Below are 12,633 nucleotides of genomic sequence, written 5' to 3'. Positions count from 1 at the left end.
TTCAGTTCACATTGCTGTAGACATCAATCGTTGCTGCAGAGATTCTCATAAGGAGGCAAGACAGTGGGTTCAGATAACTGGCTAGGTGCTTCAAAAAGCTGGGCCACCTACAATGTCTGAAATAAAGTGCATTCTATTAAGCATGTTAAAGGGCCATTCATTCTAGAAACATGGACCATCATCCAAATAATATGCGTGTGGAATTGCATCGCGGGCAAATGGTGTGTGAGGAATTGTGGATTGAGCTGGCGGTCTTCTCAGAGATTTCACTCTAGTGATGCCCATTGCATGTGAGAACCGGAGACAGCCACCTCTCCAGTCGGAGATTTTCTTTCTATTTATGACGTAGCACTTATTATTATTGCAATTATATCCCACCATGCTTCCAAGGAGCTTGAGATGACTTGAGTAGTAGCTTTGTGATTGAGTGGGTATTTGAGCCTAGGTCTCCTTGGTCCTAGTCCAGCACTGTAACCACTGCGCCACACTGTCTCTCTTCCCACTGCTGTGAAGACAAAGACCCTTGTGAAATGCAATATAGGCCAGTTTCTTTGGAAAGGAAGGAAGGAAGGGCCAAAGTCCTCTGATCACATTCGTTTTCAGCATCGGGTAAAATTATCAGTAATAAATTCAGGTAATATTATTATAGCTTTCTGATTGGGAACACATAGTATCATTAGTTTCAAATCACATATATGTTCACCGTGTGAATAAAAATATGGGTAATATGTACATATGCATTAGGTAAAGGTAAAGGCACCCCTGACCATTAGGTCCAGTCGTGACCGACTCTGGGGTTGTGGCGCTCATCTCGCTTTATTAGCCAAGGGAGCTGGCGTACAGCTTCCGGGTCATGTGGCCAGCATGACTAAGCTGCTTTTGGCGAACCAGAGCAGCGCACGGAAACGCCGTTTACCTTCCCGCCGGAGCGGTACCTATTTATCTACTTGCACTTTGACGTGCTTTCGAACTGCTAGGTTGGCAGGAGCAGGGACCGAGCAACAGGAGTTCACCCCATCACAGGGATTCGAACCGCTGACCTTCTGATCGGCAAGTCCTAGGCTCTGTGGTTTAACCCACAGTGCCACCCGTGTCCCTTACATTAGTAGAAAGCAAAAAAAACCAAGCTGGAAAACCCTTAAGAATGTAACATTTTTTGGTCATGCCATATCCTGACTCTGATTTCGTACTGAGTCAACGTCATTTGTCACTAGTAGCATGTGTCCATGTAACACAAAGAAGGAGGCATTTTTTGGAGCACTGGGTGCCAGTATTCAGTGAGTGCAGTTTTCTTTTTAAATGCCCAGAGCAAATGAATTCCTTTAGTAAGCCACAGCAAAAGACTTCAGTTCCGCCTTAAGCTCATTTCACATGCGCATATTGATCCTGAATCCTTCTACAACTGCTGTGCTCATGTATATTTCATTATTTAGTTATTTATTTAAAGGAATTTCTAAACCTTTTAGCCCTTTAAAAACCCCTAAGTGGTGTACACTATCTCTAGTATAAAAACGATATCCATCAAAACAAATAATATAACAAAAAACCAATGAAACAACCTTAAAACATATGCAAGTGTATAAAAGCAAGTAAAACAGAGATTCTGGGGATTCTCACACATAAAACAGGGTCCTTTGCTCAAATGGCTTATAATATTATATAGCCTCTGTCCAAATACATTGTAATATTTGCTCATATTTCTGGGTAGCCATCATATAATGTCAAGCAAATATTCACTGGTGCTCTAACTCTGTCCTGATATGTCACAGATGATCTGAAATACAAGCCTTGGAGTTACAGTTAATATCATGTTTATTTAGGTATTGCATCTGATTCTGTGAAAATGTATTTCTAGTATCTAGTTCTATAAAAGTAGACTAAGTTTTCATGTGAAAACAAACATATACAATATCTTTATTGTCATTGTCCCATGTAGAACAATGAAATTGAAAAACTACCACAAAGCTACATAAAACTACCACAAAACTACATAAAACTACCACAAAACTACATAAAACTACCACAAATACACTATACTATAGAGACCCCTTATGCTGCATTTAGAACCAGAATTGCATTTGCGTAGAAACTGTTTCTCAGGTGGCTAGTCCTGGCCTTACATTGTGGAACTATGAACCAAATATTCTCACAAGCTGTTTAGGATGAACCTTCAACCTGCCATAAAATAACAACAAAGCAATTACTCTTTTTGCTCAAAAATATTCTTCTTTCTTTGGCGATCACTCGTAGTGGAGTGAGATTGTCTTCCATAAACACGGTTTTAACAATGAGCCCATAAATGACTGTGGAGGCCAGTTCTGGATCCACACATCCCTCCACAGTGGGGATATTGGTTTCCAGGCAGGAGTTGATCACGGTGTAGATTTGCCAAGCGTGCCTTCCTCTTAGCACATTTCTCCCTTGCGTCCTGAGTTCAAGTGTCTTTAAAGTCCATGACACCTTTGGTAAAGGCTGTTCTCCAACTGGAGCGCTCTAGGCTGCCTGTGTGCTTATCTATAGGAGAATTTAGCTTGCCTGGAAATTTCGTTTGTTCTGTCATTGCAAAAATGCTACCATCCATAAGCCCAAATGAAATAATTATTTGTAGGCATCCAGCTATGCTCCATTTGCGGAGAACGAATATTGAATCTTACGTCTAGTTCTCATGTACCCTGGTTGTAAATATTTGTAGAGCCAGTGTGGTGTAGTGGTTAAGAGCGGTAGTCTTGTAATCTGGGGAACCGGGTTCGAGTCTCCGCTCCTCCACATGCAGCTGCTGGGTGACCTTGGGCTAGTCACACTTCTTTGAAGTCTCTCAGCCCCACAGAGTGTTTGTTGTGGGGGAGGAAGGGAAAGGAGAATGTTAGCCGCTTTGAGACTCCTGAAGGGGAGTGAAAGGCGGGATATCAAATCCAAACTACTACTACTACTACTACTCTTCTTCTTCTTCTTCTTCTTCTTCTTCTTCTTCTTCTTCTTCTTCTTCTTTGCTTGTAAACCTGGTGAAATGTTGCTGTATTTGCTTGTTTGTGGCACAGACAGTTTTAGAGTCCGTCAGGCTGCCCACTTTTCAGTGTTTGCCATTATCTGAACGTGCCAGAGGACATTCTCAAGGCTGACCACCTGTCAGAGTGAAGCTGGAAACCAGAAAGTCGTGCCAGGAGGTCAGAGCTGGGAAGTCAAGTCAGGAGTCAATACTGAGGAACAAGCTAGGATTGAAAGCTTAAAGAAAGAGTAAATCCAAAATGTGCCAGAGCTGGGAAGGCTTTTGCTGCCCGGGCAAGTTCTAGCCCAGGCATAGGCTACCTCGGCCCTCCAGTGTTTTGGGACTACAACTCCCATCATCCCTTGCTAACAGGACCAGTGGTCAGGGATGATGGGAATTGTAGTCCCAAAAAACATCTGGAGGGCCGAGGTTGCCTATGCCTGTTCTAGCCCAAGGAGGAAGGCTGTGTGTGTGTACATATATATTTTCTGTTTTACAATATAAAATACTCATTTAAACATCCTTAAAATATCTTTGTTTTAAAGTAATATTTATTAAGAGTTTAAAGATTACAAAAAGAAGAAAAAAAGTTAAACAAAGCAAAGCAATACAATACAATACATGAAAAACAAAAAACACTACTTATCTTGACAAAACAGAAACAAAAAACAGAAACAATTGAAAACACATCCAATATTTCCATATCTTATCTTTCATTTACTTGTTTCAACGACCTCCTCACACCTCCCTTTTTTGGGTTCTAGTTCAGTTAGCTATTTCAGCAAATCCTTTCCATCTTTCTCAATTTTTGTCCTATAATTTATCTTAACACAATCTAACCTTACTTTTTTCCCCTTTGGCCCATTAACAATCTATTTTTACTTAATTCTTTATAACATTTTTGCTAAAGCCATATAACTTCATTCCAGCATCCTTCTAACATTCATTAATTTTACAGTGTTTCTGTAAATAGTCTTCTTCCACCAACTCTTCTCCCTATTCTCGGATTCTGCCAGTCATTTCCGCCAGTTCCATGTAGTCCATCAACTTCATCTGCCATTAAACATCCTTAAAATATCATTGATTTTCCTACTTCCCTTTCCATGGTTCATTTTGATTATCATATATCCCTGCATATTTTACAACAACTAAACCATTCAGTATTCCATTATTACATCCATCAAAACTTATTTACACTGTTGAATTAATCTTAATGCTCCCAGCGTTTTCAGCTGTCCACAATTTTCACCGATATATTCAATAAACATTTTCCAGTCTCCTCTCCGATATATTCAATAAACATTTTCCAGTTCTTCTTGTTCTCTTATTCTACATGTTAAGTCTGTAAGCTGTGCGTATTCTGTCAGCTCTAGTTGCCATTGTCCTTTGGTTGGGATCTCATTCGTTTTCCATTTTGGGGCTAACAAACCACGGGCCGCAGTATTGGCCTACATAAATAACTGTTTTTTGACACCTGGGAGAAGGAAGGCTTTTGTAGCTCTTCCTGTTAGGAGGATTTGGTGGCCAGCCTGGGTGGGTAGGACCAGTCGAGCACCTGAGAACTAGTACATCCCTTAAAAAAATATGCTGCAAACTGCAGTCCTAGTGGCTCACCATAGAGAGCAGCAAAGAGCTGAAGATTCCCTGCTTAAGTCCTGGGAGCTCCTGATAAATGTATACAAATAATCCGTTGTCTTGGAAAATGGGGTGTGGGCCATTCTACTCACTGTTAGATGTGGGCAACGTTAATTTCGAAAAATTGCAGCTTTTGAATAACCGGGGCTCAAAAATGAGAGTTCCACGGTGTACCTGGAAGAAATTGAACAGGAAAATGCATTCCTACTTCGATTTATGCTCTTGCGTGCTCAGGCAAGGTGACTTTTGTGTGAAGGATAATGTGCGGTTCTTCTTTATCAGGCGGGTTGCTCTTGAGCCACAGTGATCCATGTCGCTGCACTGCAGTCTGTTCTGCAAACAAGGCATTGTTCTCTAGAGTGTGTTTACTAAAACAGTCACCCTCAAATAATTACAGTATTTAGAAACACCACATTTAAAGCATTATGCGCTGCTCAAAGAACCCTAAACAGCAGGGTTGAGATGTGACTCCCCGGGAGGCGACTAATTTTCTCTCTGCTGCTTTACAGACCTTACATGTCCATTGGAACGCTGCGGGATCAAGTGATCTATCCTGACTCTGTGGACGACATGCGCGAGAAGGGCTACCAAGACCAGGATCTGGAGTGCATCCTGCAGATCGTTCATTTGAATCACATAGTGCAAAGAGAAGGAGGTAAACGCTTGAGGTCTCCTATTTCAAATCGAGCAAGTTCAGGGCTGCCCCAATAATGTCTAGGTAAAAAGGTAAAGGACCCCTGGACAGATAAGTGCAGTCAAAGGGGACTGTGGGGTTGCAGTGCTCATCTCGCTTTCAGGCCGAGGGAGCTGGCATTTGTCCACAGACAGCTTTCCAGGTCATATGGCCAACAGGACTAAACCGCTTCTGGCGCAACGGGATACCGTGACGGAAACCAAAGCGCACGGAAATGCCGTTTACCTTCCCACTGCAGAGGTGCCTATTTATCTACTTGCATAGGCTTGCTTTTGAACTGCTAGGTTGGCAGGAGCTGTTACAGAGCAACAGGAGCTCACTCCGTTGCGGGGATTTGAACCTCCGACCTTCCTATCAGCAAGCCCAAGAGGCTCAGTGGTTTAGACCACAGCGCCACCAACGTCCCAGTAACGTCAGACACAACCTGCCCACTTAGAGGGGAGGAGGAAGGGGTCTGTTGGGAGAACTCAGGATCTGCCTTCAGTCTGGAAAGGTTTCTGACTTTGCAAGTACCGTATTTTTCGCTCCATAAGACACACCTGACCATAAGACGCACCTATTTTTTAGAGGGGGAATGCAAGGGAAAAAATATTCTTTAAAGGGAGCGCTGCGCAGAGCCTGTATGCATCCCAGGCTCTGCTCTGCGCTCCCTTTCACGAGCTGTGTGGAGTGTGTGTGTGTGGTGCTTGCAGGCTCTTCCCCGAGGAGGGAGAAGGGACCAAGACACGCTCCGCGCGGCTCTTTAAAGGAAGCGCGGCTCTTGGGGGCTTTTCCAGGAGGTGGGGGAAGGAACTGATGGGCTGCCCTCAGTCCCTTCCCTCACCTCCCGGAAAAGCCAGCAAGAGGCGCGTACTCTTTAAAGGGAGTGCAGCTCTTTGGGGCTTTTCCGGGAGGTGGGGGAAGGGACTGAGGGGCTAAGCCAGAAGCTAGAACAGGAAGAGGGAGTGCTGCACAGTGATCCCGCTTGCTGTTTTGGCTTCTGGGATAGCTGCGCAGCCTGCATTCGCTCCATAAGACGCACACACATTTCCCCTTACTTTTTAGGAGGGAAAAAGTACGTCTTATAGAGCAAAAAATATGGTAATTAATAGCAATATAATTGTGGCTGGGCTTTTTCCAAATCTGATGTTGTGCTCAGCGCCATTGCCAGATCTCCCAGAGAAGGTGGCAGGGCAGTTGCTGCAGGACCACAGATAGCTCCAAGGAACTATCTGTAGAAACTTGCTGTACCGTGGTACCTCGGGTTATGAATTTAATTCATTCCAAAGGTCCGTTCTTAACCCAAAACTGTTCTTAACCTGAGGCACTCTTTTGCAAATGTGGCCTCCTGCTGCCGCCACTGCACGATCCCCATTCTTATCCTGGGGCAAAGTTCGCAACCCGGAACAACTACTTCCGGGTTAGCGGAGTCTGTAACCCGAAGCATTTGTAACCCGTAGGGTTTGTAACCTGAGGTACCACTGTAGTTGAAAGCAGACTGAGCCTTTTAAGCTCAGTCTGCTTTCAACTTTTAAGCCCATGCCCAGTCTACCTCTCTCAAGTTGCAGCCCTTGTGCAGCTCATCTGCACTGTGCATATGTTTATAAACCAAATTTATAAAAATACCCAAAGTACAGTATAGTAAATGTCCATTTGTTACTTAAAGCTGCTCTCTGAACTCCAGTTACCTGGAAATAAGTTCCTTAGAATTCAGCCGGACTTTCTTCTGAGTAGACATAGTTAGGATGATACTCTAAAGCTGAACTTTTAAAGGCAAAAATGGAGAAAAGAAAGAAAAGGAAGTTTAAGTCGGAGAGTAAAACGTACCTGTTCTCTTTGGGTGCCTTTGAAGGGTGGGATGCTGTTACAGACTGGAAGGATGTCCTGTCCGGAGGAGAAAAGCAGAGAATGGGGATGGCTCGGATGTTCTACCATAAGTAAGTACATTTTTTCCAAGTATGGATAGGATGGACATAGGTAGATTGTTTTGGTATTGCTCAGGGGGTTCAAGGCAGAATAAAGCACACGGTGCTGTAGAGGGCCCAGTTCAAAGTGCTGGTATTGACCTTTAAAGCCTCAAGACCTCTCTCCATACAAACTAACCTGGACCCTGCTCTCGTCATTTGAGGCCCTTTTCTATGTCCCCCTTCCCTGAGAGGTTTGGAGGGTGGCAACATGAGACTTTAGCTGTTCCCGAGTTGCTCTTTGCGCATTTATAGTCTGTACAAACAAGAACCTTATTGTGCTGAAAAACAAAAACACACACACAAAAAACAACCATTTTCTTAAGGTCCAGCAACTTGTCTTGCCAAGCTGACAGAAGAGGCATTTAAGTAAGTTTACTTGTGGCAGGTGGTCCAGGTTGCTTTGAAATTAAGGGACAGTCCAAGCACAGGCATAGGCAAACTCGGCCCTCCAGATGTTTTGGGACTACAACTCCCATCATACCTGACCACTGGTCCTGTTAGCTAGGGATGATGGGAGTTGTAGTCCCAAAACATCTGGAGGGCCGAGTTTGCCTATGCCTGGTCAAGCACATGGTGGGGGAAATAGCGTGGATTTCCAGAGAAAAACTCAAAAGAGACATCGTTTGGGGTGAAGAAATCTCTGCACCAGCTGCTCCCTATGTCACTGGGGGCATCAAGAAAAATACTTGATGCAGACCTCCATCTTTCCATACTCCATATAGTCCTTGGTAGCATTTTGGAAGATCATCTTCAACTTTTTTGGAGAGGATTGCTGAAATCAGTTTCACAGTCTGAAGGATCCCCATTTGCTTAGCTCATAGTGATCATGAGAGCAAATTGCATGTCACGTCAATTAAGTCTGTTTCAAGTTCAAGTGTGGATCATTCTCATGGGTGCACACACCTTGAGCTGCCTTGAATTTCTAATATGCGGGTCTCTGATGTAACTTTTCATTTAGCTTACAGAAGTTATCTTGGGCAGCCTACCACATAAAAAGGGGGGAATTGCATTCAGTATATAGCTAAGATGATTGCTCTGAATCCAAAATTTCAGCGCATGTGGGGGGAATCCAGTGCACACTTGCAAGTGTGATTCGCACGAGAATGTGCATCTTTGTTCGCCTAAAGCATGCCTCTTAGTTGTTTCAAAAAGTGAATGAATAACTATTTGTTTTCCTGCTTTACAAGGCCCAAATATGCATTGCTGGATGAGTGTACAAGTGCTGTCAGCATTGATGTCGAAGGAAAGATATTTCAGGCTGCTAAGGGGGCTGGGATATCCCTGCTTTCAATAACACACAGACCATCTCTTTGGTGAGTCTTTAAAAAACCTTGTTGCCAGATAATGTATGTAGGTTTCATCAGGTACTGTATTCACCTCACGATTATGTGGCACTCCCAATTACAGGAAGACTCTTGAAGCAAACAGCACCTATTGTTGGCATCTGTCTGTCTCAAGAGACTATGAAGTGCACCTCCAGGTGTGAAGTCAAACCACTGTGTTAGCAGCACTGAAGTGACCTCCTAGGGGCGCAAGCCTGGGCAACATGTCTGGAGGTCCTGGGCTGCCCAGCCAACAAGACCCTCATCTCCCCCCCAACACATCTATATAACAATACCCCTACCAATGCCTAACCGCCAAAGCCAAGGAGTTGTGACGATTTGCTACGAGGTAGGCGAAAAACCAAATGGCCGGTGCCAATTTGCCAAGTGGAAAAAATTCCTACCAGGCCCCTTAACCAACCGAAGTCTATAGTAAGGTCAGAAGGGAAACCTTAAAGGGCGGGTGGGTGGGAAACCACAACAGCTACGTGGACCAAAGAGGGAGATTCCGGGGCCACGCTTGCCTTAAATGAGGCAAGCTACACCCCCTGAGCCAGCTGATTGGCTGGCTCAAGGAATGACGCGGCCCAAGGATTCCCCTAATTGTGCGGGGCTGGAAACCAGCCTCCGTGCGCATGTTGGGTGCGTGAGCCCGCAACCCGACCTCCTCCTGATGTCGGAAGTGGCTTTCTGCCTGTGCCAGGAATGGAGGTCTCCCTCGACACTGCAGGAAGAGACAGACGGAGATAAACAAAGAATCATGGGGAAAACTCTTTCTTTGAATTCCTCTCTGGGTGGGAGAGGAATGGGCTCTCACCTGCAGATTGCCCTGCGGTCTGGCACTCGCTTTCCTATGGAATGTGAGGGCAGGTAAAAGCACTGGGTGCATTGTAACTATCATACCCCCCCCCCCCCGATCTGGTCCCAGAAGCAGAGAATATCTTGCTGATAGGGCTGAAGTAAAGTAAAGGCATGTGCTAGAGGCAATGGGACAACAAACTGCGGAACATCTCAGCTACAAGGATTTAAAGGTTGGAATTGAGATAAGGTTTCATTCGGTGCCACAGACTTTGTTTTTCAAAGTTTTTCTTCTACGTTTCTGATTTGGCAACCCTCCACTGAATGCAAGGTTAAAATATAATATAGAAAGTGAAGACTGAAGAAACTGGATTAATAACATGAAATTTAACATCAAACTGGAACTGCATGTGTGAGAGGAATGGGAGAGAGAGAGAGAGAGAGAGAGAGAGAGAGAGAGAGAGAGAGAGAGAAAGGGGGGTTTCACCCTTTTAAAGGACTGTGTTGGAATACAGAACGAAACCACCCCCACTCTCTGTTATTTTCAAAGGATTGTGAAGGAGGCTGAGACAATTTTGAATGTAATCTAACTGGAAAGATAACTGACTATAATTTTTTCAATTTAAAGGAGGAGAGGAGTTTGCCAGCTCCAAGGTCAGAGGTTTTCTGGCAGTTTGGAATTGGACTGCTCTTCCTAGGTTGGGGGGGAGGGGAAATGATGAGGACGGTTTATTTGTTGAAACAGAGGAGTCTCTTACAAGCTTACAATCACGGGACGAAGTGATATAGAGGCTTTTGGAAAACTGTGAGACAACCACTTATGACAGGAAATATCAACAGTTGGAAGAATGAAGGACACGACACCATATATGGTTGGGACAACATTGGGGGGGGGAATAACCACACATAGGAAAGAACAATCATTACAGACTTGAGTACCTCACTCGAAACTTTATAAATTACTTAATATGTTAACACAAATTGAAACCATAAGATTGTAGCTGTTGTATAAGGGATTACTATCTTGAAGGGAATGCAATTGAAATTATTAAGCTTTTGGAACGCAGAAAATAAAACAAAACAAAGAGGAACCCATCAAAACTAGCAGGTGAGGAAGTCACTTTAACTAAACTGTATAATTCAGCATATAAATAATTGGTTTTAATAATTGTATTAATTGGATAAAATTGGCATTGTTGTAATGAGGCTGTTATTGGAACAATATTGGAAAATCTTTATCTATCTGGTCATCTAGCTATATATTTATATTTATCAAAAAAGGCAGTGAACGGTTAGGGTCAGAGTTTTCCTTCTCCTAGATGGGCTTCCTTCCCAGGTTGACAAGTCCCTTCTGCCCCTCACCTCCCTCTACAACACGTGCAGAAACTGTCTTCTTAAGCGTTGAAGCCAATGGTGGTTGCTCTCTGCAGACATAGCACTAGTTTCTGGACGCTGTAATTCTTGCAGCTTCCAAGCTTTTGCAAATGCTCTTCTGAATTAACCCTAGGGAACTTGTTGTGTTTCTGGTCTCTTCCTGAGAGTCTGCCCGCTCATCATGGTGCTCCTGTGAATGTTTGAGGTTTTGTTGGTGGATTTCTGAGTGTCTCTTTTCTTCTCCTGCAGGAAGTACCACACACACTTGCTACAGTTTGATGGGGAAGGACACTGGCGCTTTGAGCAGTTGGACAATGCTATCCGCTTAACCCTCAGTGAGGAGAAACAGAGACTAGAATCCCAGCTTGCAGGAATGCCAAAAATGCAGCAGAGACTGAACGAACTTTGCAAAATCTTAGGGGAAGATTCCGTGCTTAAAACAATGGACAAAGAAGAATAAATGTTTTTAGTTCATTTCCCCACCCCAATTTTTTAAAAGTTAACGATGCACTTTGATTTCTGAGACACAATGGTTTGCATGCACCTGATTAGTGTAGACTGTAAGGAATTGGCCACAAACTCAATGCTTGAGATAACTGTCAACTTCATAATGTGAAGGAAGAAAATGGTTCAAACTAAGGCTGTCCTGAATTTTAGTGAGTTCTGGTTTTCGGTGTGGGGAAAAAACGTTCTGGGAAGGTGTATGAAAAGGCTCTTGCAAAATCTTCTATCTTCTTAATATGCTCCTGGTTCGATGCGATTTTTAGGGCTTTGTTTTAGGACTGGTTTCAGGCACAGCACCACAGAGCAAATCAGATTTGAAGACGTGACAACATGCTCTGAGTTTGGGGGGCAAAAGAGGCAACTGGATTTAACTCCCAGTTCAGAGAAGGGTTGTGACACAGTGGGGGAGCACATGGGTTGCATGCCAACCTCCTATGTTCAATCCCCAGCATCTCTAGAGTCCTAGCCCTAAAGACCCACATCCAGTCAGTGTAGGCAACACTGAGCTACATGGACCAATGCTCTGACTCAATGTAGGGCAGCTTCTTGAATTCCCTAGATTTCGTGCTGTATGGCAAGTTGTTTGCTGCCAGCTAGTTCATGTTGTGCATTCTCATGCTTGACAGTTTGGGACAGAATGAGAATGCAGAAGATGTACATCCAGATGCAGATCTAATGGATGAAAGTCTACATTTGGATGTGCATTAGTTGCGCATATAAATTTCGGATGCCATCCATCCATTTTGCAATGGGTGTGCATGTGTATCCAAATGGTTGCCCACATCATGTCCTAACGATGTATTGAGCTGTCTTTATATTTATAAAGGACTGGCTCCTGGACTGTGTGGGCTTTGGGCAAAGTGCTGTTGTGCGAGGACCCCTTTACCATGGTGCCCCCCTAACATTTATGGGGGCCAAGAGGGACGTACAAGGGTGGCTGGAGGCAGCAAAGAGCCCAAATGCCCCAGAAAACCTCTTGTTTCCAGGACATGGTTGGAAACAGGGATGGCATCCGCCATCTGCATTGTTCTTGGATTATTACTGTATTTTTCGCCCTATAGGATGCACCGGCCCATAGGACGCACCTAATTTTGGGGGGGGGAAATAAAGAAAAAAAATTATTCCCCCCCCCAGCCGCGGGGGAAGCCCAAGCTTTTAAAAACGCACCTAGCGTAGTTTTTAGAGGAGAAAAGGATATCTGCCCGAAGCGCGGGGTCTGCTTCAACGCACCCCGCGCTCCGGGCAGCAGGCTGCTATCCGCAGCCTAGGGAGCCCTGCGGAAACTCCCGCAGGCTCACCAGGCTTCCTGATAGCTTCCTGAAGCCTGGAGCGCGAGAGGGGTCGGTGCGCACCGACCCCTCTCGCTCTCCAAGC

General features: G+C 44.4%; 1 protein-coding gene across 3 annotated transcripts in view; it reads left to right on the top strand.

Annotated features, from left to right (window-relative positions):
* ABCD2 (ATP binding cassette subfamily D member 2) overlaps positions 1 to 11,231 on the top strand; it is an 85,369-nt gene extending 74,138 nt beyond the window's left edge. For all 3 annotated transcript variants that reach the window (XM_081929137.1, XM_081929136.1, XM_081929135.1), the window contains 4 exons: positions 5,131 to 5,276; positions 7,147 to 7,231; positions 8,449 to 8,574; positions 11,005 to 11,231. In XM_081929137.1, the coding sequence (XP_081785263.1) occupies positions 5,131 to 5,276; positions 7,147 to 7,231; positions 8,449 to 8,574; positions 11,005 to 11,215 (568 nt within the window). In that variant the 3' untranslated portion in view covers positions 11,216 to 11,231. The remainder of the gene's footprint in view (positions 1 to 5,130; positions 5,277 to 7,146; positions 7,232 to 8,448; positions 8,575 to 11,004) is intronic.
* Positions 11,232 to 12,633: the final 1,402 nt, after the last annotated feature.

This window comes from Podarcis melisellensis (genome assembly GCF_964234715.1).
Source record: "Podarcis melisellensis genome assembly, chromosome: 10".
Taxonomy (NCBI): Eukaryota; Metazoa; Chordata; class Lepidosauria; order Squamata; family Lacertidae; genus Podarcis; species Podarcis melisellensis.
The sequence above is the reverse complement of the archived record's forward strand: the minus strand, read 5'-3'. Positions and strand labels throughout refer to the sequence as shown.